The sequence below is a fragment of the Anolis sagrei genome, chromosome 2 (assembly GCF_037176765.1).
Source record: "Anolis sagrei isolate rAnoSag1 chromosome 2, rAnoSag1.mat, whole genome shotgun sequence".
NCBI lineage: Eukaryota > Metazoa > Chordata > Lepidosauria > Squamata > Dactyloidae > Anolis > Anolis sagrei.
The window spans coordinates 3,958,272-3,983,839 of NC_090022.1; the positions used below are offsets into that span (position 1 = coordinate 3,958,272).

At 46.2% G+C, this 25,568-nt stretch overlaps 2 protein-coding genes and 1 pseudogene across 3 annotated transcripts; all 3 read right to left on the minus strand.

Annotated features, from left to right (window-relative positions):
* LOC132766278 (zinc finger protein 883-like) lies at positions 1-14,012 on the minus strand. The gene is made up of 3 exons (XM_067465058.1): positions 13,948-14,012; positions 5,091-5,149; positions 1-1,723 (listed from the first exon to the last, which is right to left on the minus strand). Exons 2-3 carry the CDS (start codon positions 5,117-5,119, stop codon positions 475-477), a joined length of 1,278 nt encoding a protein of 425 aa, XP_067321159.1. The 5' UTR covers positions 5,120-5,149; positions 13,948-14,012; the 3' UTR covers positions 1-474.
* On the minus strand, positions 12,989-25,002 carry LOC132766269 (zinc finger protein 709-like). 2 transcript variants are annotated; one of them, XM_067465057.1, is made up of 2 exons: positions 24,898-25,002; positions 12,989-14,837 (listed from the first exon to the last, which is right to left on the minus strand). In XM_067465057.1, the coding sequence occupies exon 2, from the start codon at positions 14,750-14,752 to the stop codon at positions 13,475-13,477; it is 1,278 nt and encodes a 425-aa protein (XP_067321158.1). In that variant the 5' UTR covers positions 14,753-14,837; positions 24,898-25,002; the 3' UTR covers positions 12,989-13,474. The 2 variants fall into 2 exon arrangements, with proteins under 2 accessions (XP_067321158.1, XP_067321157.1); XM_067465056.1 differs by having other exon boundaries at positions 24,741-25,002.
* Positions 17,275-18,352, minus strand: LOC132766239 (zinc finger protein ZFP2-like; annotated as a pseudogene).
* Positions 25,003-25,568: the final 566 nt, after the last annotated feature.

Sequence of the window (25,568 nt, forward strand, 5' to 3'; positions counted from 1 at the left end):
AATTTTGTACAGTGAATGAAAACACATCCTGCATATCTGATACGATTACAATTTATAACAGAAGCAAAATTACATTTATGAAGTAGCAATGAAGATAATGTTATCGTTGGGGGTCACCACAACATGAGGAATTGTAGTAAGGGGTTGCACCATTTGGAAGGTCGAGAACCACTGGTCTACTGGCTTCTACTAACTAAAATGGAGTCTGAGTCCTGGTCTCATGGTCTGCAGACCCTCCCACAACAAAGAGATTAGGTAAAATTGCAAACCAATGCACATATAATACAGTAAGCAATTATGTACATAACAAATAGCTAGCAGAGGCTTAAGAAGGTTGCTATTTCAAAACAGAATGAGTATGTCCACTGAATTTCGTCCCACATTTCATGCATTACCATGGTTTCACCCATGTGAGTTGTTCAATGCTTCCTACATGAGCTACTATTGCTGAAGGCCTTTCCACATTCCATGCACTTATGTGGTTTCTTCTGTGTGGGTCCTTAGATGTTTCTTATATGATGCATTATGACTGAAGCTTTCCCCACATTCCAAGCATTTGTATGGCTTCTCCCCTGTGTGAGTCCTTACATGAGTTCTATAACTCCCACTCTCACGGAAGCTCTTTCCACATTCAATGCATTTATATGGCTTCTCCCCTGTGTGGAATCTTTGATGTACTTGCAAGCTGCAACTTTCTGAGAAGCTCTTTCCACATTCCATGCATTTGTACGGCTTCTCCCCTGTGTGGGTCCTTTGATGGGAACGCAGATGTGTGCCCCGACTGAAACTTTTCCCACATTCCATGCACTTATATGGCTTCTCCCCTGTATGGGTCCTTTGATGGCAACGCAGATGTGCCCTCTGAATGAAGTTCTTCCCACATTCCATGCATTTGTATGGTCTCTCTCCTGAGTGTATCTTTAGATGTTCATCACATGTTCGACTATCAGTGAAGCTCTTTCCACATTCCCTGCACTGAAAAGGTTTGTTTCCCATGTGGATCCTTTGATGGTAAAGAAGCTTTACACTTTGACTGAAGCCCATTCCACATTCCTTGCACTTATATGGCTTCTCCTCTGTGTGCAATCTTTGATGGGAATTCAAATGGTCACTCCGGCTGAAGCTCTTTCCACATTCCATGCATTTATAGAGTTTCTGTCCTGTGTGGGTCCTTACGTGCCTTCTACAATTCCTACTGTCACTGAAGCTCTTCCCACATTCCATACATTTGTATGGCTTCTCGCCAGTGTGTATTCTTTGATGTATACGCAAAATTCCACTGTCACAGAAGCTCTTTCCACATTCAATACATTTGTATGGCTTCTCCCCTGTGTGGGTCTTTTGATGGGAACGCAGATGTCCATTCTGACTGAAGCTTTTCCCACATTCCATGCACTTATATGGCTTCTTCCCTGTGTGGGCTCTTTGATGGCAACACAGATGTGCACTCCCCCTGAAGCTCTTCCCACAATCCATGGATTTCCCCGATTTATCTCCTTTGGAGAGCCTGGCATCTATGTTTAACTGTGCATGGCATTTGCAAACTCTCCCACAGCCAGGACACTCCATTTTACTCGATTCTGAGGTTAGAGGTTCTGACTGATCAGTCCGCTCACATGTAGACGAGCTCTTTATATTTTTCACTTGGATCCCGTTTTTTGTTTTCATCCTCTTTGGCTTTGTTGCAGCTGGCTCCCTGAGGTTCTCATTCTCCAACTGATTTCTTTTTTGAGGAAAAAGAAGAAAATCCCATTAGAAGAAAGCACAGAAAGCAATAGTCAACTAAGGGGCAGATCCCAACATTTTTCTTGTTAATTCTGTAGCTGCGTTTGGTATATCTTTTCATATAAATAGATGTGTGTGTGTGTGTGTGTTTATCTATGTAATTGTGTTGTTCATTGCATTTTTATGTTCATTTGTTTTTGAATTTGTTGTACCCGACCCACTCCAAGCCATCAGGACAGATAGGTAATAAATGACATATATTATTATTTATTTATTTATTTAAAGCATTTATATTCCGCCCTTCTCACCCCAAAGGGGACTCAGGGCGGAGCACAACATATAAACGGCAAACATTCAATGCCGAAACATATTAGACCATACACATACAAATGCATTAAAATCACTCATCTTGATGTTAAAATCCACTAGTTAAAACTGTTTCAAAAACCATATCGAATTCGGTTGGCATACTAAGGGTTCCTATCGCTGCCTCAATACACAGTCCCAAAGACTTTTTATCACTTTTTATCATCCTTCTAAAGGACAAAACCACACCTGGAATATTGGTTAGACCACACCTGGAATATTGTGTCCAATTCTGGGCACTGCAATTCAAGAGAGAAATTGACAAGCTGGAATGTGTCCAAAGGAGGGCGACTAAAATGATCGAGGGTCTGGAGAACAAGCCCTATGAGGAGCGACTCAAGGAGCTGCGCATGTTTAGCCTGAAGAAGAGAAGGCTGAGAGGAGATATGAAAGCCATGTATAAATATGTTTATTTATTTATTTAAAAGTTTTGTATACCGACCTTCTCACCTCTCTTGAGGGACTCAGACCGGTTTCCAACCATAGTATCACATACAGTCAATAAAACATCATACTTCATATTGCAATAAAACATTAAAACATTAAAACAGCAATTACACTCAATGTAATTGTGAGAGGAAGCCACAGGGAGGAGGGAGCAAGCTTGTTTTCTGCTTCCCTGGAGACTAGGACGCGGAACAATGGCTTCAAACTACAAGAAAGGAGATTCCATCTGAACATGAGGAAGAACTTCCTGACTGTGAGAGCCGTTCAGCAGCGGAACTCTCTGCCCCGGAGTGTGGTGGAGGCTCCTTTGGAAGCTTTGAAACAGAGGCTGGATGGCCATCTGTCGGGGGTGCTTTGAATGCAATATTCCTGCTTCTTGGTGGAATGGGGTTGGACTGGATGGCCCAGGAGGTCTCTTCCAACTCTTTGATTCTATAATTCTATGAATTGTGGGGTACTCACTTCGAAAATAGTTGTTCTAGGTTATTGTGGGTTTTTTTCGGGCTATATGGCCATGTTCTAGAGGCATTTTTCCTGACGTTTCGCCTGCATCTATGGCAGTGAGGTGTTCTACTCCAGAAAGTTCATTTTTGTGTCTGCCACAAACTATGTTGAATTGGTTGAGACTCTATGAGACACTCACTGGAAAATTATAGCAAAATGTACTGCAGGACGTCCCATCAAAAACTAAGTTTTCACTGTTTAATCATCTCTTCCCATGTTTTGTATGATAAAAGCAATTAGGAAATGACATTTATAACTGAGGAACAAAAAACGTGTTACATAATGTTGTTGTTGTTGTTATTATTATTATTATTATCACCCCTAAAATGGCTAAATCCGGTGGTCCTTCCCTGTTGGGCTCCTTTCCTGCAAATGCATTTTTATCCCTATCTCACCCAGGGTTTAAACTTTTTTAACATTTTACCTCATACATTTGGCCCGCCCTCTGTGTCTGGTTTTACCATGCTGTTTTATATTGTTGGTTTTATTATTTTATATTTTGTTATGATGTATTTTGTTATTGTGTGTTTATTATGTTGTATTATTTTGGGCTTGGCCTCACGTTAGCCGCACCGAGTCCCCTTTGGGGAGATGGTAATGGGTTATAAATAAAGTGTATTATTCTGTCCCCAATGTTGTTTAACATCTACATGAAGCCGCTGGGGGAGATCATTCGGAGTTTTGCATTGAGGTGTTATCTCTATGCAGATGATGTCCAGATCTGTCACTCCTTCCCACCTGTCACCAAGGAGGCTGTCCAGACCTTGAACCGGTGTTTAGCTGCTGTGTCGGACTGGATGAGAGCTAACAAATTGAAACTGAATCCAGACAAGACAGAGGTCCTACTGGTCAGTCGTAAGGCCGAACAGGGCATAGGGTTACAGCCTGTCCTGGACGGGGTCACACTCCCCCTGAAGACTCAGGTTCGCAGCTTGGGAGTGATCCTGGACTCATTGCTAAGCATGGAACCCCAGGTTTCAGCGGTGGCCGGGAGAGCTTTTTGCACAACTAAAACTTGTGCACCAGTTGCGCTCGTACCTTGGGAAGTCTGATCTGGCCACAGTGGTCCACGCTCTTGTTACATCCCGAATAGACTACTGCAACGCACTCTACGTGGGGTTGCCCTTGAAGACTGTTCGGAAACTTCAACTGGTCCAGCGAGCGGCAGCCAGATTGCTCACCGGAGCGGCATACAGGGAGCACACCACCCCCCTGTTGTGTCAGCTCCACTGGCTGCCAGTTCAGTTCCGAGCACAATTCAAGGTGCTGGTTTTGACCTACAAAACCCTGTACGGTTCCGGTCCAGTGTATCTGTCCGAATGTATCTCCCTCTACGTCCCACCCAGGAATTTGAGATCATCTGGGGGGGGGGGGCCTGCTCTCGACCCCACCGCTATCACAAGTGAGGTTGGTGGGGACGAGGAGCAGGGCCTTCTCAGTGGTGGCCCCTCACCTGTGGAACTCACTCCCGGGGGAAATTAGGGCATCAACATCCCTCCTCTCCTTCAGGAGGAAGGTAAAGACGTGGTTATGGGACCAGGCCTTTGGGCAATCTGACAACTAGATAAGGACAACCAGACGATTGGGACTGACAATGTGGAATTGGAATTTGGACTATGAGATAGCAAACGCTGACCGTCTATGAGGAGTAATTAGGTTTGTATTGTTTTATTGGTTTTATGCTTGTAATGCAGGAATTGTTGTTTAACTGTGTAACTGCTAATTGATGTTATTTTGTGTTATGTGATGTTTGCATCGAATTATGCCTTTCTAAGCCGCCCTGAGTCCCCTTCGGGGTGAGAAGGGTGGGGTAGAAGAAACCGAAATAAATAAAAGAAATGCAGTGAGGAGCAGTGGAAGGCTCTGCATGGCCCTTTGGAGCCTGGGGATGAACTCTGTGGGTATCACACCAGCTAAAAATGCAGCTTCACACTGAACATAAACTCAGGCCTGGCACAGCTGGGATGAAGGGACATGATCTGCAATCCCAGATTGATAACACAAGGGGGAAATTATACATCTATTTTTTGAAGGCAAAGGAACCTTACCCAGAGTCCACGTTCTCACAGGTCTCCATTGTATCTTCAACACACAAAGCCCACTGGACCTGAAGGATGAAGGAAAGAGAGAAGGAAGGAAGGATGAAAGGGAGGACGCAGAACAATGGCTTCAAACTACAAGAGAGGAGATTCCATCTGAACATTAGGAAGAACTTCCTGACTGTGAGAGCTGTTCAGCAGTGGAACTCTCTGCCCCGGAGTGTGGTGGAGGCTTCTTCTTTGGAAGCTTTTAAACAGAGGCTGGATGGCCATCTGTCGGTGGTGATTTGAATGCAATATTCCTGCTTCTTGGCAGAATGGGGTTGGACTGGATGGCCCAGGAGGTCTCTTCCAACTCTATGATTCTATGTGGAAGGTAAAGATGGAAGGAGAAAGAGGGAGAAAGAGAAGGAGGAAAGGGGGAAGGAAAGACAAAATGGAAGGAAGGGAAAATGGAAGGGTAGAAGGAAGGGAAGGAGGAAGGAAAGAGAAGGAAGGATGAAAGGGAGGAAGGTAAGAATGGAAGGAGAAAGAGGGAGAAAGGAAAGGGGGAAGGAAAGACAAAAGGGAAGGAAGGGAAGATGGAAGGGTAGAAGGAATGGAATGAAGGGAAGGAGGAAGGAAAGAGGGAAGGATGAAAGGGAAGAAGGTAAGAATGGAAGGAGAAAGAGGGAGAAAGAGGGAGAAAGGAAAGGGGGAAGGAAAGACAAAAGGGAAGGAAGGGATGATGGAATGGTGGAAAGATAGAAGGAAGGGAAGGAGGAAGGAAAGAGACAGAAGGATGAAAGGTAAGGATGGAAGGAGAAAGAGGGAGAAAGGAAAGGAGGAAAGGGGGAAGGAAAGACAAAAGGGAAGGAAGGGAAGATGGAAGAGTAGAAGGAAGGGAAGGAAGGGAAGGAGGAAGGAAAGAGAGATGGGAGGGAGGATGAAAGGGAGGAAAGTAAGGATGGAAGGAGAAAGAGGGAGAAAGGAAAGGGGGAAGGAAAGACAAAAGGGAAGGAAGGGATGATGGAAGGGTGGAAAGATAGAAGGAAGGGAAGGAGGAAGGAAAGAGACGGAAGGATGAAAGGGAGGAAGGTAAGGATGGAAGGAGAAAGAGGGAGAAAGGGAAGGAGGAAAGGGGGAAGGAAAGACAAAAGGGAAGGAAGGGAAGATGGAAGGGTTGAAGGAAGGGAAGGAAGGGAAGGAGGAAGGAAAGAGAGAAGGGAGGGAGGATGAAAGGGAGGAAAGTAAGGATGGAAGGAGAAAGAGGGAGAAAGGAAAGGGGGAAGGAAAGACAAAAGGGAAGGAAGGGATGATGGAAGGGTGGAAAGATAGAAGGAAGGGAAGGAAGAAGGAAAGAGACGGAAGGATGAAAGGGAGGAAGGGAAGGAAGGAAAGAGAAAGAGGGAGAAAGGGAAGGAGGAAAGGGGGAAGGAAAGACAAAAGGGAAGGAAGGGATGATGGAATGGTGGAAAGATAGAAGGAAGGGAAGGAGGAAGGAAAGAGACAGAAGGATGAAAGGTAAGGATGGAAGGAGAAAGAGGGAGAAAGGAAAGGAGGAAAGGGGGAAGGAAAGACAAAAGGAAGGGAAGATGGAAGAGTGGAAGGAAGGGAAGGAGTAAGGAAAGAGAAGGAAGGATGAAAGGGAGGAAGGTAAGGATGGAAGGAGAAAGAGGGAGAAAGGGAAGGAGGAAAGGGGGAAGGAAAGACAAAAGGGAAGGAAGGGAAGATGGAAGAGTAGAAGGAAGGGAAGGAAGGGAAGGAGGAAGGAAAGAGAGAAGGGAGGGAGGATGAAAGGGAGGAAAGTAAGGATGGAAGGAGAAAGAGGGAGAAAGGAAAGGGGGAAGGAAAGACAAAAGGGAAGGAAGGGATGATGGAAGGGTGGAAAGATAGAAGGAAGGGAAGGAGGAAGGAAAGAGACGGAAGGATGAAAGGGAGGAAGGTAAGGATGGAAGGAGAAAGAGGGAGAAAGGGAAGGAGGAAAGGGGGAAGGAAAGACAAAAGGGAAGGAAGGGAAGATGGAAGGGTTGAAGGAAGGGAAGGAAGGGAAGGAGGAAGGAAAGAGAGAAGGGAGGGAGGATGAAAGGGAGGAAAGTAAGGATGGAAGGAGAAAGAGAGAGAAAGGAAAGGGGGAAGGAAAGACAAAATGGAAGGAAGGGATGATGGAAGGGTGGAAAGATAGAAGGAAGGGAAGGAAGAAGGAAAGAGACGGAAGGATGAAAGGGAGGAAGGGAAGGATGGAAAGAGAAAGAGGGAGAAAGGGAAGGAGGAAAGGGGGAAGGAAAGACAAAAGGGAAGGAAGGGAAGATGGAAGAGTGGAAGGAAGGGAAGAGAAAAGGAAAATTCTTCAAATTCTGCAGCACTGCTGGTCACAGCTGACCTCCAACTGGAGCGCTCATGGGCCAGGGTTTCCCAGTTCCACCCACCCAAGGAAAGAAGAGATGAGGAGAGAATGCAGCCTCTTTTTGGGGAGGGGGAGGTAAATGGGGTTCTGCCTCTGTTGGGGGGGGGGGGTGTCAAAAAGTCCCTTCCTTAATGACTCCCTTCTTCTTTCTCCTCCTTGAAACCCCTTCCCTTTTCAGGGGGCAGAACTCCCTACCTTCCTCTCACCCACTTGACCCTCTCCATGGCCCCCATGAGAGCCCCATTTGCAACCCCCCACCACCACCACCACTTTCCTCTGCACTCCTTGCAGGCACCTGAATGAATGGGAAGGAAACAACCTGGAGAAGATGGGGCTCCAGTTGGAGGTCAGCTGTGACCAGCAGTGCTGCAGAATTTGAAGAAGAAAGGCTTGCTGCAAGGAGAATACACACACACAAACACACAGCCTGGCTCCTCCCCTTCCCCTTCCCTGCTCCCTGGGATTCCTTTCTCTGCCTCCTGACACCCCAAATTGTCCCTCCATCTCCAGCCATGCTCACCTCCCTCCCTCCTTCCCTCCCTTCTCTTCCCAAGAAAGGAAGAGCCCCAAGGTCCTCCCACCCGGAAGTGACGTCAGGGAGACAAGGAGGGGGTCCTCCTCTCCTCCCCTTTCCACCCTTCCTTCCTGCTTTGCACTTCCTGCCTCTCTGGGATCTTGCTGCTCCTCTCGCTGGAGGAAAGGTCCTTGCTGTTAGGATTTGAAAAAGGACCACGTGATATGGCAAGAGATGTGTCAGCAGGGGATTGGCTGAGCGTGTCAGCGGGCAGGGTTCTGATTGGCTGCCGCCTCTGGCTGGCTGCTGAGGCCAACAGTTGTAACTGTCAGTCAGCAGTTGGTTCTCTCTTTGGAGAGGGAAGGAATGGCTGGATGCCAACAATCTTAAGGACTGATCATCCCTTGTTATGAACCTGACTCAGCACATAGAAGACGGCTTTGAAAGGCAGCAGATCACAGGAGCTGTCTTCATAGACCTGTCAGCGGCTTATGATACCGTAAACCACTGCCTCCTCCTGAGAAAAATGTATAATATCACAAAGGACAACCACCTCACCCGCCTCATAGGAAACCTGCTACAAAACAGGAGCTTTTTTGTTGAGTTCCAGGGCCAGAGAAGCAGATGGCGGAAACAGAAGAACGGCCTGCCTCAGGGGAGCGTGCTTGCTCCATCCATGTTCAACATCTACACAAATGACCAGCCACTGCCAGAAGGGATAGAAGAGAGTTTCATCTATGCTGATGATCGTGCCATTACCGCTCAAGCAGGGAGCTTTGAGACGATAGAACAGAAGCTTTCCGAAGCTCTAGGTGCTCTTACTGCCTACTACAGGGAAAACCAGCTGATCCCTAATCCATCTAAAACACAGACATGTGCCTTTTTCATCTCAAGAACAGACAAGCATCCCGAGCTCTGAGGATCACCTGGAAAGGAATCCCACTGGAGCATTGCAGTGCACCCAAATACCTGGGAGTCACTCTGGACCGTGCTCTGACCTACAAGAAGCACTGCCTGAACATCAAGCAAAAAGTGGGTGCTAGAAACAATATCATATGAAAGCTGACTGGCACAACCTGGGGATCACAACCAGACACAGTGAAGACATCTGCCCTTGCGCTATGCTACTCTGCTGCTGAGTACGCATGCCCAGTGTGGAACACATCTCACCACACTAAAACAGTGGATGTGGCTCTTAATGAGACATGCCGCATTATCACAGGGTGTCTGCGCCCTACACCACTGGAGAAATTACACTGCTTAGCCGGTATTGCACCACCTGACATCTGCCGGGAAGTAGCAGCCAATAGTGAAAGGACCAAGGCAGAGACATCTCCAGCTCATCCCTTGTTTGGGTATCAGCCAGCACGTCAACGACTTAAATCAAGACATAGTTTTCTAAGATCTACAGAGACACTCGCTGGAACACCTCAGCAAGCGAGAGTCCAAAAGTGGCAGGCTCAAACCTAGAAGCTCAAACAATGGCTGATACCATATGATTTGAGAACACAGAAATGCTGGACCACTCCAACAACCACCATGTCAGACTACACAGAGAAGCCATTGAAATCCACAAGCATGTGGACAATTTCAACAGAAAGGAGGAAACCATGAAAATGAACAAAATCTGGATACCAGTATTAAAAAACTCTCTAAAATTACAGCAGCAAAATAGCAGAGAGGAAACAACCAGGCACATTTATTTATTTATTTATTTATTAAACTTATATGCTGCCACTCCCTTGGGGCTCGGGGCGGCTTACAAGAATAGCTAAAATTTAAAAGCAATTTAAAACAATTTAAAAACAGCAGTATCAAACATTAAAAGCCTGTCGAAACAGGTATGTCTTACATGCCCTGCAAAAAGCTGGTAAGTCCTGCAGGGCACGGACTTCAGGTGGCAGAGTATTCCAGAACGATGGTGCCACTGCTGTGAAGGCTCTGCGTCTGGTTGCTGTTAGACGCAAGGTCTTGACACTGGGGACTTCCAATAGATCTTGGTCCTCAGAACGGAGGGATCTCTGGGGTTGGTAGGGGGTGAGGCGGTCCCTCAGGTACATCGGCCCCAGACCATGCAAGGCCTTAAAGGTGAGTACCATCCCTTTGAAAGTGATCCAGTGCTCAATTGGTAACCAGTACAGCTGTAGTAAGATTGGGGTTATGTGGCATCTCATTGGAATTCCCGCAAGAAGCTGAGCAGCTGCATTTTGTACCAATTTGAGCTTCCGGATCACCGACATCTTAACACCTCTCAACAAAAGATTCCTCCAGGCTCAGCCAGGCCTTCAAATGCTAATGAAGGTGGTAAGTTGAAACATTCACACCTAGCTCCAGCAGAGAAGAGCTCTTTTTCCTATTTCCAACAGACCTCACTACCTCTGAGGATGCTTGCCATAGATGCAGGTGAAACGTCAGGAGAAAATGCCTCTAGAACATGGCCATATAGCCCGGAAAAACCCACAAGAACCTAGCTTTGAGATGGTTGAAGAGAAGCTCTCTGAAGCTCTAGGTGCTCTTACAGTCTATTACAGGGAAAACCAGCTGATCCCCAACCCATCTAAAACACAGACATGTGCCTTTCACCTTAAGAACAGACAAGCATCCCGAGCTCTGAGGATTATTACCTGGGAAGGAATACCACCAGAGCATTGCAGCGCACCCAAGTATCTGGGAGTCACCCACTTTTTGCTTGATGTTCAGGCAGTGCTTCTTGTAGGTCAGCACAGTCCAGAGTGACTCCCAGGGATTTGGTTGCGCTGCAATGCTCCGGTGGGATTCCTTCCCAGGTAGTAATCTTCAGAGCTCGGGATACTTGTCTGTTCTTAAGGTGAAAGGCACATGTCTATGTTTTGGATGGCTTGGGGATCAGCTGGTTTTCCCTGTAATAGGCAGTAAGAGTACCTAGAGCTTCGGAAAGCTTCTGTTCTACCATCTCAAAGCTCCCTGCTTGAGCAGTAATGGCACGATCATCAGCATAGATGAAACTCTCTGTCCCTTCTGGCAGTGGCTGGTCATTTGTGTAGATGTTGAACATGCATGGAGCATACCTAGGTACATTAGTTTAACAACTGAGAGACCTAGTTGCCTTGCATGAATGCTGGTGAACATTATTTTTCAAAAAAGGTTGTGCCTTCTATAATCATCATCATCATCATCATCATTTTTATTTATAGACTGACCCCTATCTCCCAGAGGGGACTCAGGGTGGATTACACACAAAAAGGAAAACATTCAATGCCGAGGCAAATGCAAATACAGTAAAGCAATACAGCAAATACAAATAATGACAACAGTGAGCTAATCGCATGAAAGACTTAAACATCAAAGTAGGAAACAGGATACAAATAATCACAAAACATGATACATTAAAAACATAATCAACATTAAAACATCTATCATAGTAATAATGATTAAAATAGGTGAGCATTGGCCAGGCTTTAGCACAGCTGGTAAATCACCAGCAATGATAAGATGTACCAACTGAAAGGTTGCCAGTTCAAAGCCCCAGGTCGGCGTGAGCTCCCGATTGTCAGCCCAGCTTACTGTTTATCTAAGCAGTTTGAAAACCGCTTGAGCGGTAAGTAGAGAAATTAGGCAGCAGAAAACAAGCTTGCTCCCTCCTCCCTGTGGTTTCCTCTCATGTATTTATACATGGCTTTCATGTCTCCTCTCATAGAATCATAGAATCAAAGAGTTGGAAGAGACCTCATGGGCCATCCAGTCCAACCCCCTGCCAAGAAGCAGGAATATTGCATTCAAATCACCCCTGACAAATGGCCATCCAGCCTCTGCTTAAAAGCCTCCAAAGAAGGAGCCTCCACCACACTCTGGGGCAGAGAGTTCCACTGCTGAACGGCTCTCACAGTCAGGAAGTTCTTCCTCATGTTCAGATGGAATCTCCTCTCTTGTAGTTTGAAGCCATTGTTCCGCGTCCTAGTCTGCAAGGAAGCAGAAAACAAGCTTGCTCCCTCCTCCCTGTGGCTTCCTCCCACATATTTATACATCGCTATCATATCTCCTCTCTGCCTTCTCTTCTTCAGGCTAAACATGCCCAGTTCCCTAAGCCGCTCCTCATAGGGCTTGTTCTCCAGACCCTTGATCATTTTAGTCGCCCTCCTCTGGACACATTCCAGCTTGTCAATATCTCTCTTGAATTGTGGTGCCCAGAATTGGACACAATATTCCAGGTGTGGTCTAACCAGAGCAGAATAGAGGGGTAGCATTACTTCCTTAGATCTAGACACTAGGCTCCTATTGATGCAGGCCAAAATCCCATTGGCTTTTTTTGCCGCCACATCACATTGTTGGCTCATGTTTAACTTGTTGTCCACAAGGACTCCAAGATCTTTTTCACACGTACTGCTCTCAAGCCAGGCCTTGTCCCCCATTCTGTATCTTTGCATTTCGTTTTTCCTGCCAAAGTGGAGTATCTTGCATTTGTCCCTGTTGAACTTCATTTTGTTAGTTTTGGCCCATCTCTCTAATCTGTCAAGATCGTTTTGAATCCTGCTCCTGTCCTCTGGAGTATTGGCTCTCCCTCCCAATTGAGTTTCGTCTGCAAACTTGATGATCCTGCCTTCTAGCCCTTCATCTAAGTCATTAATAAAGATGTTGAACAGGACCGGGCCCAGGACCGAACCCTGCTTGTGGCACTCCACTCGTCACTTCTTTCCAAGATGAAGAGGAAGCATTGGGGAGAATCACCCTCTGGGTTCGTCCACTTAACCAATTACAGATCCACCTCACCGTAGTTTTGCCTAGCCCACATTGGACTAGTTTCCTTGCCAGAAGGTCATGGGGGACCTTGTCAAAGAAGGCCTTACTGAAATCCAGGTACGCCACATCCACGGCATTCCCCGCATCTACCCAGCTTGTAGCTCTATCGAAGAAAGAGATCAGATGAGTCTGGCATGACTTGTTTTTGATAAATCCATGTTGACTATTAGCGATGACCGCATTTGTTTCTAAGTGTTTACAGACCACTTCCTTAACTATCTTTTCCAGAATCTTGCCTGGCATCAATTCTGGAAAAGATTGTTAAGGAAGCGGTCTGCAAACACTTAGAAACAAATGCAGTCATCGCGAATAGTCAACACGGATTTATCAAAAACAAGTCATGCCAGACTCATCTGATCTCTTTTTTCGATAGAGTTACAAGCTGGGTTGTACTCTAAGAGTCTACTGACTTCTACTAACTAATATGGAGTCTGAGTCTTGAACATGTCTAGTTCTGATCACAGAGTCTGCAGCTCCTCCCATAACAAACAGATTAGGTAAAATTGCAAAGCAACACACACATATAATACAGTAAGCAATTATGTACATAACAAATAATTAGCAGAGGCTTAAGAAGGTTGCTATTTCAAAACAGAATGAGTATGTCCACTGATTTTCGTCCCACATTTCATGCATTCCCATGGTTTCACCCATGTAAGATGTTCAATTTTCCTACATGAGCTACTATTGCTGAAGGACTTTTCACATTCCATGCACTTATATGGTTTCTTCTGTGTGAGTCCTTAGATGTTTCTTATATGATCTATTCTGACTGAAGCTTTCCCCACATTCCAAGCATTTGTATGGCTTCTCCCCTGTGTGAGTCCTTACATGGATTCTATAAGTCCCACTATCACGGAAGCTCTTTCCACATTCAATGCATTTGTATGGCTTCTCCCCTGTATGAGTCCTTACATGGATTCTATAACTCCCACTATCACGGAAGCTCTTTCCACATTCAATGCATTTGTATGGCTTCTCCCCTGTATGAGTCCTTACATGGATTCTATAATTCCCACTATCACGGAAGCTCTTTCCACATTCAAAGCATTTGTATGGCTTCTCCCCTGTGTGAGTCCTTACATGAGTTCTATAACTCCCACTCTCACGGAAGCTCTTTCCACATTCAATGCATTTATATGGCTTCTCCCCTGTGTGGAATTTTTGATGTAATTGTAAGCTGCAACTACCTGAGAAGCTCTTTCCACATTCCATGCATTTGTATGGCTTCTCCCCTGTGTGGGTCCTTTGATGGGAACGCGGGTGTGTACCCCGACTGAAGTTTTTCCCACATTCCATGCAATTATATGGCTTCTTCCCTGTGTGGGTCCTTTGATGGCAACGCAGATGTGCCCTCTGAATGAAGTTCTTCCCACATTCCATGCATTTGTATGGCTTCTCTCCTGTGTGGATCCTTACGTGCTTTTTACAATCTCCACTATCACTGAAGCTCTTTCCACATTGCATGCATTTGTATGGCTTCTCCCCTGTGTGGGTCCTTACATGGATTCTATACTTCCCACTCTCACAGAAACTCTTTCCACATTCAATGCATTTATATGGCTTCTCCCCTGCGTGTAATCTTTGATGGGAACGCAAATTGTCACTTCGACTGAAGCTCTTTCCACATTCAATGCATTTATGTGGATTGTCCATTGAGTGAGTCCTTCGATGCCTATCACAATTTCCACTATTACGGAAGCTCTTTCCACACTCAATGCATTTGTACGGCTTCTCCCCTGTGTGGGTCCTTTGATGGGAACGCAGACCTCCACTGCACGCGAAGCTCTTTCCACAATCCATGCATTTCCATGATTTATCTCCTTTGTAGAGCTTGGTATCTATGTTTAACTGAGCATGGCATTTGCAAAGTCTCCCACAGTCAGGACAGTCAGTTTTATTTGATTCTGAGGCTGGAGTTTCAGAATGATCAAGATGCTGGAAGGAAGAGGAGGTCTTCAGGTTTTTAACATGGGTCCTGCTTTTGGTTTCCATTCTTTTTTGCCTTCCAAAAGGCTGCGATTCTATGACAGGCTTTGTTATGGCTGGCTCCCTGTGGTCCTCATTCTCTCACTGGTTTCTATTTTGAGGGAAAAGAAGAAAATTCCATTAGACAAAAGCACAGAAACCAATAATCTAATAAGGGACTGATCCAGCTGCTACTTTATCTCCCAGAGTCCCCTTGATCCTTTTAACATACCATATCGAAATTGACCATCCCTTTTCTATATGCTACTCTCAGTCAGGAACATCAATAACATCACAGATTCCTCCCTACTCTATTTATTTATTCATTCATTCATTCATTTACAGTATTTATATTCCACCCTTCTCACCCTGCAGGGGACTCGGGGCGGATTACAATATACACATATATGGCAAACATTCAATGCCAATTTGACACACAACATATACAGACATACACAGAGGGTATTTAACTTTTTCTGGCCACCAGGGGAGCTGTCACTTTCATCGTTCATCTGCGACGCTGATTTAGTACTTCCGCATTCCCCGCATGCTTTTTTTGCTGGAGTGCTGTGCTGGAGTCTTTTTTATGGCCTCATAAGGTGGTACCTAATTTTCCTACTTGACAGATGTAACTGTCTTTCGGGTTGCAAAGGTCGACAACAAGCTACACATAATTGGTTGGAAGCCCACTCCAATCCGGGCTGGCTTCGAACTCATGACCTTTTGGTCAGAGTGATCTTATGCAGTTGACACTCAGCCAGCTACGCCACAATCACTCTAGTGATATACCAGTAGTTCAGAAATGGAGCATCACACAGGTCATACAAAGTTGGTTTAAAACTCGAGGTTGTGTCAAGAGCAGAAGAAAGCAATAACATGATTGCAAGTAGGGAATTTTGTGTTGACGAAAAACAAGTGAGGGAATGGCAGAAAATGAAAGCTGACTTGGAAAAGATTCCGAAGTCAAAAAAAGCTCGACGTGGTTTACCAACTTCATATAGGGCTCTAGAGACGGAACTACATAAATGGGTTACGGAATGTCGTCACAATGGTCACAGCGTAACACGCATGGGAATTCATGTGCTTTTCAGATGGTTAAAGATGACCAGTTAAAAGCACCAGGCATTGAAAATTTTGTTGCGTCAGAAGGATGGTGTACCCGCTTCATGAATACGTTTGCCCTGTGTTTGCAGCAAAGAAAAAGAGTTCACAGAAGTTGCCAAAAGACCTTGAAAAGGTGAGGTCATGGCATTCATCCATCATAAAAGTCTGACTTGGCCACGGGAAGTCTGACTTGGCCACGGTAGTCCACGCTCTGGTTACATCCCGCATAGACTACTGCAACGCTCTCTACGTGGGGTTGCCCTTGAAGACTGCTCGGAAGCTTCAAATGGTCCAGCACTCGGCAGCCAGGGTGCTAACAGGATCGGCACTCAGGGAGCATACTACTCCTCTGTTGCGTCAGCTCCACTGGCTACCAGTTTGCTACTGGGCATAATTCAAAGTGCTGGCTTTAGCCTATAAAACCCTAAACGGTTCTGGCCCTACTTACCTCTCCGAACGCATCTCTTCCTATGAACCGACTAGGACACTAAGATCATATGGGGAGGCCCTGCTCTCGGTCCCGCTTGCATCACAGGCGTGCTTGGTGGGGACGAGAGACAGGGCCTTCTCAGTGGTGGCCCCTCGGCTGTGGAATGCCCTGCCTGCAGATATCAGATTGGCCCCCTCCCTGCTGGCATTTCGGAGGAAAATGAAGACCTGGCTGTTCGAACACGCATTTGATTAAACAGTGTAATTGAATATAGGAATACGGAATAATGGATGACGAGACTGGATTCTGATTTTACTGTTGAGGCGCTAATGATTGTTATACTGATGTTAATGATTTATGTGATAATTGTTTTTAATTGCCCTATACTTGTTTTGTGATATTTTGTACTGATGTTGTTCACCGCTTTGAGTCGCCTGAGGGCTGAGAAAAGCGGCATAGAAATAAAGTAAATAAAACAAAGAAGGATATTGGACATATGGATGAAACACCTACAAAGTGGGTTTGTGAATCCAGAGAACATGGTGCAATGCGCCTTCAAGAAATGTGGCATTAGTAATGCTATGGATGGCAGTGAAGACATTTACCAGTTGTTCATTCGTTCAGTCGTCTCCGACTCTTCGTGACCTCACGGACCAGCCCACGCCAGAGCTCCCTGTCGGCCGTCACCACCCCCAGCTCCTTCAAGGTCAGTCCAGTCACTTCAAGGATGCCATCCATCCATCTTGCCCTTGGTCGGCCCCTCTTCCTTTTGCCTTCCACTTTCCCCAGCATAATTGTCTTCCCTAGGCTTTCCTGTCTCCTCATGATGTGGCCAAAGGACTTCCGCTTTGTCTCTGCTATCCTTCCCTCCAATGAGCAGTCGGGCTTTATTTCCTGGAGGATGGACTGGTTGGATCTTCTCACGGTCCAAGGCACTCTCAGAACTTTTCTCCAACACCACAGTTCAAAAGCATCGATCTTCCTTCGCTCAGCCTTCCCTAAGGTCCAGCTCTCACATCCGTAGGTGACTACAGGGAAGACCATGGCTTTTGACATTTACCAGTAGCTGCTGCATTTCCCACCCTCAGCTTATACTCGAGTCAACATGTTTTCCCAGTTTTCTGTGCATTCATATGGTCTCTCCCCTGTGTGTGTCCTTTCATGGACACGTAGATTTCCCATCTGACTGAAGCTCTTTCCACATTCCGTGCATTTATAGGGTTTATCTCCGGAATGCGTTCTTTCATGTACATGCAGATAACAAGTCCAACTGAAATGCTTTCCACACACCATGCATTTGTATGGTTTCTCTCCTCTGTGATTTTTTTTTTTGATGTGTCAGTAAAGTTGAACGGGACCCAAAGGTTTTATCGCATTCTATGCATTTGTACAGCTTCTCACCTGAGTGAGTCCTTTGATGTGCATTCAGTGCTCTCCTATCACTGAAACTCTTCCCACATTCCATGCATTCGTATGGTTTCTCCCCTGTATGGGTGTATTGATGTACATGTAAATGTTGTCTTCCAGTGTAGCTCTTCCCACATTCCATACATTTGTATGTTTTCTCCCCAGTGTGGCTTTTTTGATGTACACGGAGAGCTGATTTCTGAATGAAGTTCTTTCCACAATCCATGCATTCATAGGGTTTCTCTCCTGTGTGTGTTCTTTGATGGGAATGTAGTGTCTCATTGCGACTGAAGCTCCTTCCACAATCCATGCATTCGTATGGCTTCTCTCCTGTGTGTGTTCTTTGATGTTTAAGTAGATTTCCGTTCTGACTGAAGCTCTTTCCACAATCCATGCATTTGTATGGTTTCTCCCCTGTGTGTGTTCTTTGGTGTATACAAAGTTGTGTCCCGTCACTAAAGCTCTTTCCACATTCTATACATTTATATGGTTTTTCTCCTGTGTGACCTCTTAGATGTTTACTATATGATCCACCATCGCTGAGCTCTTTCCGCATTCCATGCACTTGTATGGCTTCTCTCCTGTGTGTATTCTTTGATGCACCTGTAGATTTGCTTTCTTGCTGAAGCACTTCACACATTCCATGCATTTATGTGGTTTCTCTCCTGTGTGTGTTTTTCATAGAATCATAGAATCAAAGAGTTGGAAGAGACCCCATGGGCCATCCAGTCCAACCCCATTCTGCCAAGAAGCAGGAATATTGCATTCAAATCACCCCTGACAGATGGCCATCCAGCCTCTGCTTAAAAGCTTCCAAAGAAGGAGCCTCCACCACACTCCGGGGCAGAGAGTTCCACTGCTGAATGGCTCTCACAGTCAGGAAGTTCTTCCTAATGTTCAGATGGAATCTCCTCTCTTGCAGTTTGAAGCCATTGTTCCATTGCGTCCTAGTCTCCAAGGAAGCAGAAAACAAGCTTGCTCCCTCCTCCCTGTGGCTTCCTCTCACATATTTATACATGGCTATCATATCCCCTCTCAGCCTTCTCTTCTTCAGGCTAAGCATGCCCAGTTCCCTAAGCCGCTCCTCATAGGGCTTGTTCTCCAGACCCTTGATCATTTTAGTCGCCCTCCTCTGGACACATTCCAGCTTGTCAACATCTCTCTTGAATTGTGGTGCCCAGAATTGGACACAATATTCCAGATGTGGTCTAACTAAAGCAGAATAGAGGGGTAGCATTACTTTTTCATGTGACTTTAGATGATGAGCGACTAAAATTCATTCCACATTCCATGCATTTGTATGGTTTACCCCCTTTGTAAGGACCGACATCTATGTTTAACTGTGCGTGACATTTGCACACTGCCCCACAGTCGCCAAACTCCATGTTATTTGATTCTGAGGTTAGAGGTTCAGAATGATCCGTGTGCTGGAAGGAAGAGGAGCTCTTCTCTTCTTCCACTTGGGTTATGCTTTTGGTTTTCATTCTCTTTTGCTTCCCAAACACCTGTTTTTCTGCACCGGGTTTTGTTACAGCTGGCTCCTTATGTTTCTCATTCTTCTGCCAATTTCTTTGTTTAGGAAAAAGAAAAAAAATCCTTTAGACCAAACGACAGAAATCAAAGACCAAATAAAAGAGACTGGTCCCAATTGCTTCTTGATCCCCTAGACCAGGAGTCCCCAAACTAAGGCCCGCGGGCCATATGCGGCCCGCTGAGGGCATTTATCCGGCCCGTGCGGCCTGGCGCAAAGCCCCTCGCTGCTTGCGTCAGTGGCGTTTCTCTCTCTCTCCCTCCGAAGCAGCTTCAGGCGGGGTCGCGCCGGGCCAGGTTTCTCCCTCCTTCCTTCTTTCCCCTTCCCCCTTTCTCTCCCCTTCCCCTTCCTTCTCCCTTCCCTTCCCTCCCTTTCCTCCCTCCTTCCTTCCCTTCTTCCTTCTTTCGTTCCTTCCCTTCCGTGTGGGAGGGAGAAGCCTCCCGGGTGGGGCCTCTGGGCTAGGATTAATATTGAATGTAAAAAAAGGTATCACATATAGATTTGCTTGAAATGCAACTAACACGGTGTAAATTCATCAAGGAGAGTTTGGTCCAAATCCATCATTGTTTGAGTGCACAGTGCTCTCTGGATGTAGGTGAACTACAACTCCAAAACCAAAGGACACTGCCCACCAAACCCAAGTTTGGTTCAATTCCATCATTGGTGGAGTTCAGAATACTCTTTGATTGTCGGTGAACTGTGAATCCCAGTGACTACAACTCCCAAATGTCAAGGTCTGTTTTCCCCAAACTCCATCTGTGTTCATATGTGGGCGTATTGAGTGCTCGTGCCAAGTTTGGTCCAGATCCATCATTGTTTGAGTCCACAGTGCTCTCTGGATGTAGGTGAACTACAACTCCCAAACTCAAGGTCAATGCCCACCAAACCCTTCTAGTATTTCCTGTTGATCATGGGAGAACTGTGTGCCACATTTGGTTCAATTCCATCGTTGGTGGGGTTCAGAGTGCTCTTTGATTGTAGGTGAACTATAAATCCCAGCAACTACAACTTCCAAATGACAAAATCGTTTTTTGTTTTTTTTTGAGTGAAGGACATACATTGGGTTGTTAGGTGTCCAGTGGATTTTGAGTTCTGTTAATCCCACAAACGAACATTACATTTTTATTTATATAGATTTATTTCCTATATTTATGTTTTTGTGATTAATCACTATGCTTTATGTTCAGATTGTAACAAAAAAAAATACATCATGCATATTAGATATTTACATTACGATTCATAACAGTAGCAAAATAAGACATGGATTTATCAAAAACAAGTCATGCCAGACTAATCTGATCTCTTTCTTCGATAGAGCTACAAGCTGGGTAGATGCGGGGAATGCCGTGGATGTAGCGTACCTGGATTTCAGGAAGGCCTTCTTTGACAAGGTCCCCCATGACCTTCTGGCAAGGAAACTAGTCCAATGTGGGCTAGGCAAAACTACGGTGAGGTGGATCTGGAATTGGTTAAGTGGACGAACACAGAGACTGCTCACTAATGCTTCCTCTTCATCTTGGAAAGAAGTGACAAGTGGAGTGCCGCAGGGTTCCGTCCTGGGCCCGGTCCTGTTCAACATCTTTATTAATGACTTAGATGAAGGGCTAGAAGGCAGGATCATCAAGTTTGCAGACGACACCAAATTGGGAGGGATAGCCAATACTCCAGAGGACAGGAGCAGGATTCAAAACGATCTTGACAGATTAGAGAGATGATTGGCCAAAGCTCACAAAATGAAGTTCAACAGGGACAAATGCAAGATACTCCACTTTGGCAGAAAAAATGAAATGCAAAGATACAGAATGGGGGACGCCTGGCTCGAGAGCAGTACGTGTGAAAAAGATCTTGGAGTCCTCGTGGACAACAAGTTAAACATGAGCCAGGAATGTGATGTGGCAGCAAAAAAAGCCAATGGGATTTTGGCCTGCATCAATAGGAGCATAGTGTCTAGATCTAAGGAAGTGATGCTACCCCTCTATTCTGCTTTGGTTAGACCACACCTGGAATATTGTGTCCAATTCTGGGCACCACAATTCAAGAGAGATGTTGACAAGCTGGAATGTGTCCAGAGGAGGGCGACTAAAATGATCAAGAGTCTGGAGAACAAGCCCTATGAGGAGTGGCTTAGGGAACTGGGCATGTTTAGCCTGAAGAAGAGAAGGCTGAGAGGAGATATGAAAGCCATGTATAAATATGTGAGAGGAAGCCACAGGGAGGAGGAGGGAGCCAGCTTGTTTTCTGCTTCCCTGGAGACTAGGACGCGGAACAATGGCTTCAAACTGCAAGAGAGGAGATTCCATCTGAACACGAGGAAGAACTTCCTGACTGTGAGAGCCGTTCAGCAGTGGAACTCTCTGCCCCGGAGTGTGGTGGAGGCTCCTTCTTTGGAAGCTTTTAAGCAGAGGCTGGATGGCCATCTGTCAGGGGTGATTTGAATGCAATATTCCTGCTTCTTGGCAGAATGGGGTTGGACTGGATGGCCCATGAGGTCTCTTCCAACTCTTTGATTCTATGATTCAATGTGCAGTGTGCTATAGTCCGGCCCTCACATGGTCTGAGGAACAGTAATCTGGCCCCCTGTTTAAAAGTTTGAGGACCCCTGCCCTAGACTCTCGTTAATCTGTTTAACATGCCATACTGAAAGCTATGATCTGTATCATTGGTTCTCAATCTGTGGGTCCCCAGATGTTTTGGCCGCCAACTCCTAGAAATCCTAACAGCTGGTAAACTGGCTGTAATATCTGGGAGTTTTATGCCAAAACACCTGGGGACCCACAGGTTGAGAACCAATGATCGATATGCTCCTCTCAGCCAGTAACATCAATAGCATTGCCTGTTTGATTCTAAGAGGAACAGATCCATGTCCTTCTCTCTTCTGGTGATATAGCAGTGCTTTCCATTTGCATTTGAAAAGTGAAGGATAACCCAGACCTGTTATTTTATTTCTCGTGTCAGGGCAGCCAGTCAAATATATTACATTTCTAACAGAATAAAGCAAACAAACAGAGAAAATACAAAGTGTGTGAGTTTGGTAGTTGATTAAATGTCCTTTGACCAGTCTCTGGACCCTTGGAGTGCCTCTGGTGTTGCTGCAAGAAGGTCCTCCATTGTGCATGTGGCAGGGCTCAGGGTGCATTGCAGCAGGTGGTCAGTAGTTCACTCTTTTCCACACTCGCATGTCGTGGATTCCACTTTGTGGCCCCATTTCTTGAGGTTGGCTCTGCATCTCGTGGTGCCAGAGCGCAGTCTGTTCAGCGCCTTCCAAGTCGCCCAGTCCTCTGTGCCCAGGGGGGAGTCTCTCATTTGGTATCAGCCATTGGTTGAGGTTCTGGGTTTGAGCCTGCCACTTTTGGACTCTCGCTTGCTGGGGTGTTCCAGCGAGTGTCTCTGTAGATCTTAGAAAACTATTTCTAGATTTAAGTTGTTGACGTACTGGCTGATACCCAAACAGTTGGATGAGCTGGAGATGTCTCTGCCTTGGTCCTTTCACTATTGGCTGCTACTTCCCAGCGGATGTCAGGTGGTGCGATACCGGCCAGACAGTGTAATTTCTCCAGTGGTGTAGGGTGCAGACATCCCGTGATAATGCGGCATGTCTCATTAAGAGCTGTTTTAGTGTGGTGAGATGTGTTCCACACTGGGCATGCATACTCAGCAGCGGAGTAGCACAGCGCAAGGGCAGATGTCTTCACTGTATCTGGTTGTGATCCCCAGGTTGTGCCAGTCAGCTTTCGTATGATATTGTTTCTGGCACACAGTTTTTGCTTGATGTTCAGGCAATGCTTCTTGTAGGTAAGAGCAAGATCCAGAGTGACTCTGAGGTATTTGGGTGCGCTGCAATGCTCCAGTGGGATTCCTTCCCAGGTGATCTTTAGAGCTCGGGATGCTTCTCTGTTCTTGAGATGAAAGGCACATGTCTGTGTTTTAGATGGGTTGGGGAACAGCAAGAGCTGTAGCAAGAGAAAAACTCCTTCCTGAATAGGAATCCTCAGTCAGAAAGAGTCCCTGCTCCAATATACATACTGTAAACTCACCCCCCCCCCCGCCCCCGTCAAAGCATTGGTACCTCTTACGACTACGTAATCACACATATGAGACATGCCGCATTATCACGGGATGTCTGCACCCTACACCACTGGAGAAATTACACTGTCTAGCCGGTATCGCACCACCTGACATCCGCCGGGAAGTGGCAGCCAATAGTGAAAGGACCAAGGCAGAGACATCTCCAGCTCATCCCGTTTGGGTATCAGCCAGCATGTCGATGACTTAAATGTAGAAATAGTTTTCTAAGATCTACAGAGACACTTGCTGGAACACCCCAGCAAGCAAGAGTCCAAAAGTGGCAAGCTCAAACCCAGAACTGATACCAGATGGGAGACTCCCCTCTGGGCACACAGAAGACTGGGCGACTTGGAAGGCGCTGAACAGACTGCGCTCTGGCACCACGAGATGCAGACCAACCTTCGGAAATGGGGCTACAAAGTGGAATCCACAACATGCGAGTGCGGAGAAGAGCAAACCACTGACTACCTGCTGCAATGCAACCTGAGACCTGCTACATGCACCAGGGAGGACCTTCTTGCAGCAACACCAGAGGCACTCCAAGGGGCCAGATACTGCTCAAAGGACATTTAATCAACTACCAAACTCGCAAACTTTATGTTTTGTTTGATTGTTTGTTAAAAATGCAACACAAGTGTTTGTTCCTGACAAAATAAATAAATAAATAAATAACAGGGGCTGGATGGCCATCTGTCAGGGGTGCTTTGAATGCAATATTCCTGCTTCTTGGCAGAATGGGGTTGGACTGGATGGCCCATGAGGTGTCTTCCAATTCTAGGATTCTAAGCTGACACTTAGAATCTTGAAAGATGATGCTGTCAAGGTGACGCATGCCATTTGCCAGCAAATATGGAAAACACAAGAATGGCCATCAGACTGGAAAAAATCAACGTATATCCCCATACCAAAAAAGGGAAATGCGAAAGACTGCTCAAACTTCCGTACAGTGGCCCTTATTTCTCATGCCAGTAAGGTAATGCTCAAGATCCTGCAAGGAAGAAGACTCCAGCAAGACATGGAGCGAGAGTTGCCAGATGTTCAAGCTGGGTTCAGAAAAGGCAGAGGAACGAGAGACCAGATTGCCAATATCCAGATGCTGGAGAATGGAGAAAGGCAGGGAGTTTCAGAAAAACATCTATTTCTGCTTCATTGACTACTCTAAAGCCTTTGACTGTGTGGATCATCATAAACTGTCGCAAGTTCTTGGTGGGATGGGCATCCCAAGCCCCCTTCCCTCTCTCCCGAGGAATCTGTACAAGGACCAAGAAGCAACAGTCAGAACTGACCACGGAACAGGAGACTGGTTCCAGATTGGGAAAGGCGTCCGGCAAGGCTGCATCCTCTCACCCAACCTTTTAAACTTGTATGCAGAACACATCATGCGAGGATGTGCGGGGCTGGATGAATGCAAGGCTGGGTGAAAACTGCTGGAAGAAGCATTAATACTGGTGGACTTTGGGGAAAGTGACTGGACTGACCTTGAAGGAGCTGGGGGTGGTGACGGCCGACAGGGAGCTCTGGCGTGGGCTGGTCCATGAGATCACGAAGAGTCGGAGGACCGGTGTGCCCAGGAGCGGTGTGCCCTCTTTCCTACCGGTACGGGCCCCGAGCAGGCCGCAAGAAGGCCAAACTCACCTGCCTGCCTTCCTTCCTTCCTGCCTTCCTTCCTTCCCAACAAAGCCTTCCTAGGCCCAACTCCCAGGAAGTGACGCTAGACGAGAAAAGCGGCACCTTTCTCCTTCTTCCTGATTGGCTAGGAGGGACTGTGGGCGGGGCAGAAAGGGGCGGGACTATAGGAGGATTTGTAGACTCCACTTCCCAGGATGCCTGTCCCTCCGCCAAAGCAGCAGAGGCTCCTGGGAGTTGGAGTCCTTCGGCGTTTCCTCAGTGAGGAAGGAAAGGCTGGGCCTGGAGGAGGGCGGGGAGGTGACCCCCAACCATAACATTACTTTCCTTGGAACTTCAGGACTATAATGTTGCTCCTGTTATGAATCCTCATGTAAATATCTGATCTGTAGGATGGATTCTCATTCACTGGGCCACATTTGGCCCAAATGGGAATACTGGTGGATTTGTTTGGTCATTTGGGAGTTGTAGTTTGCTGGGATTTATACTGCACCTACAATCAGAGAGCATTCTGAACTCCACCAAGGATGGAATTGAACCAAACTTGGTACACAGGACTCCCATGACCAACAGAAAATACTGGAAGGGTTTGTTGGGAATTGACCATGAGTTTGGGAGTTGTAGTTCACCTACATCCAGAGAGCACTGTGGACTCAAACAATGATGGATCTGGACCAAAC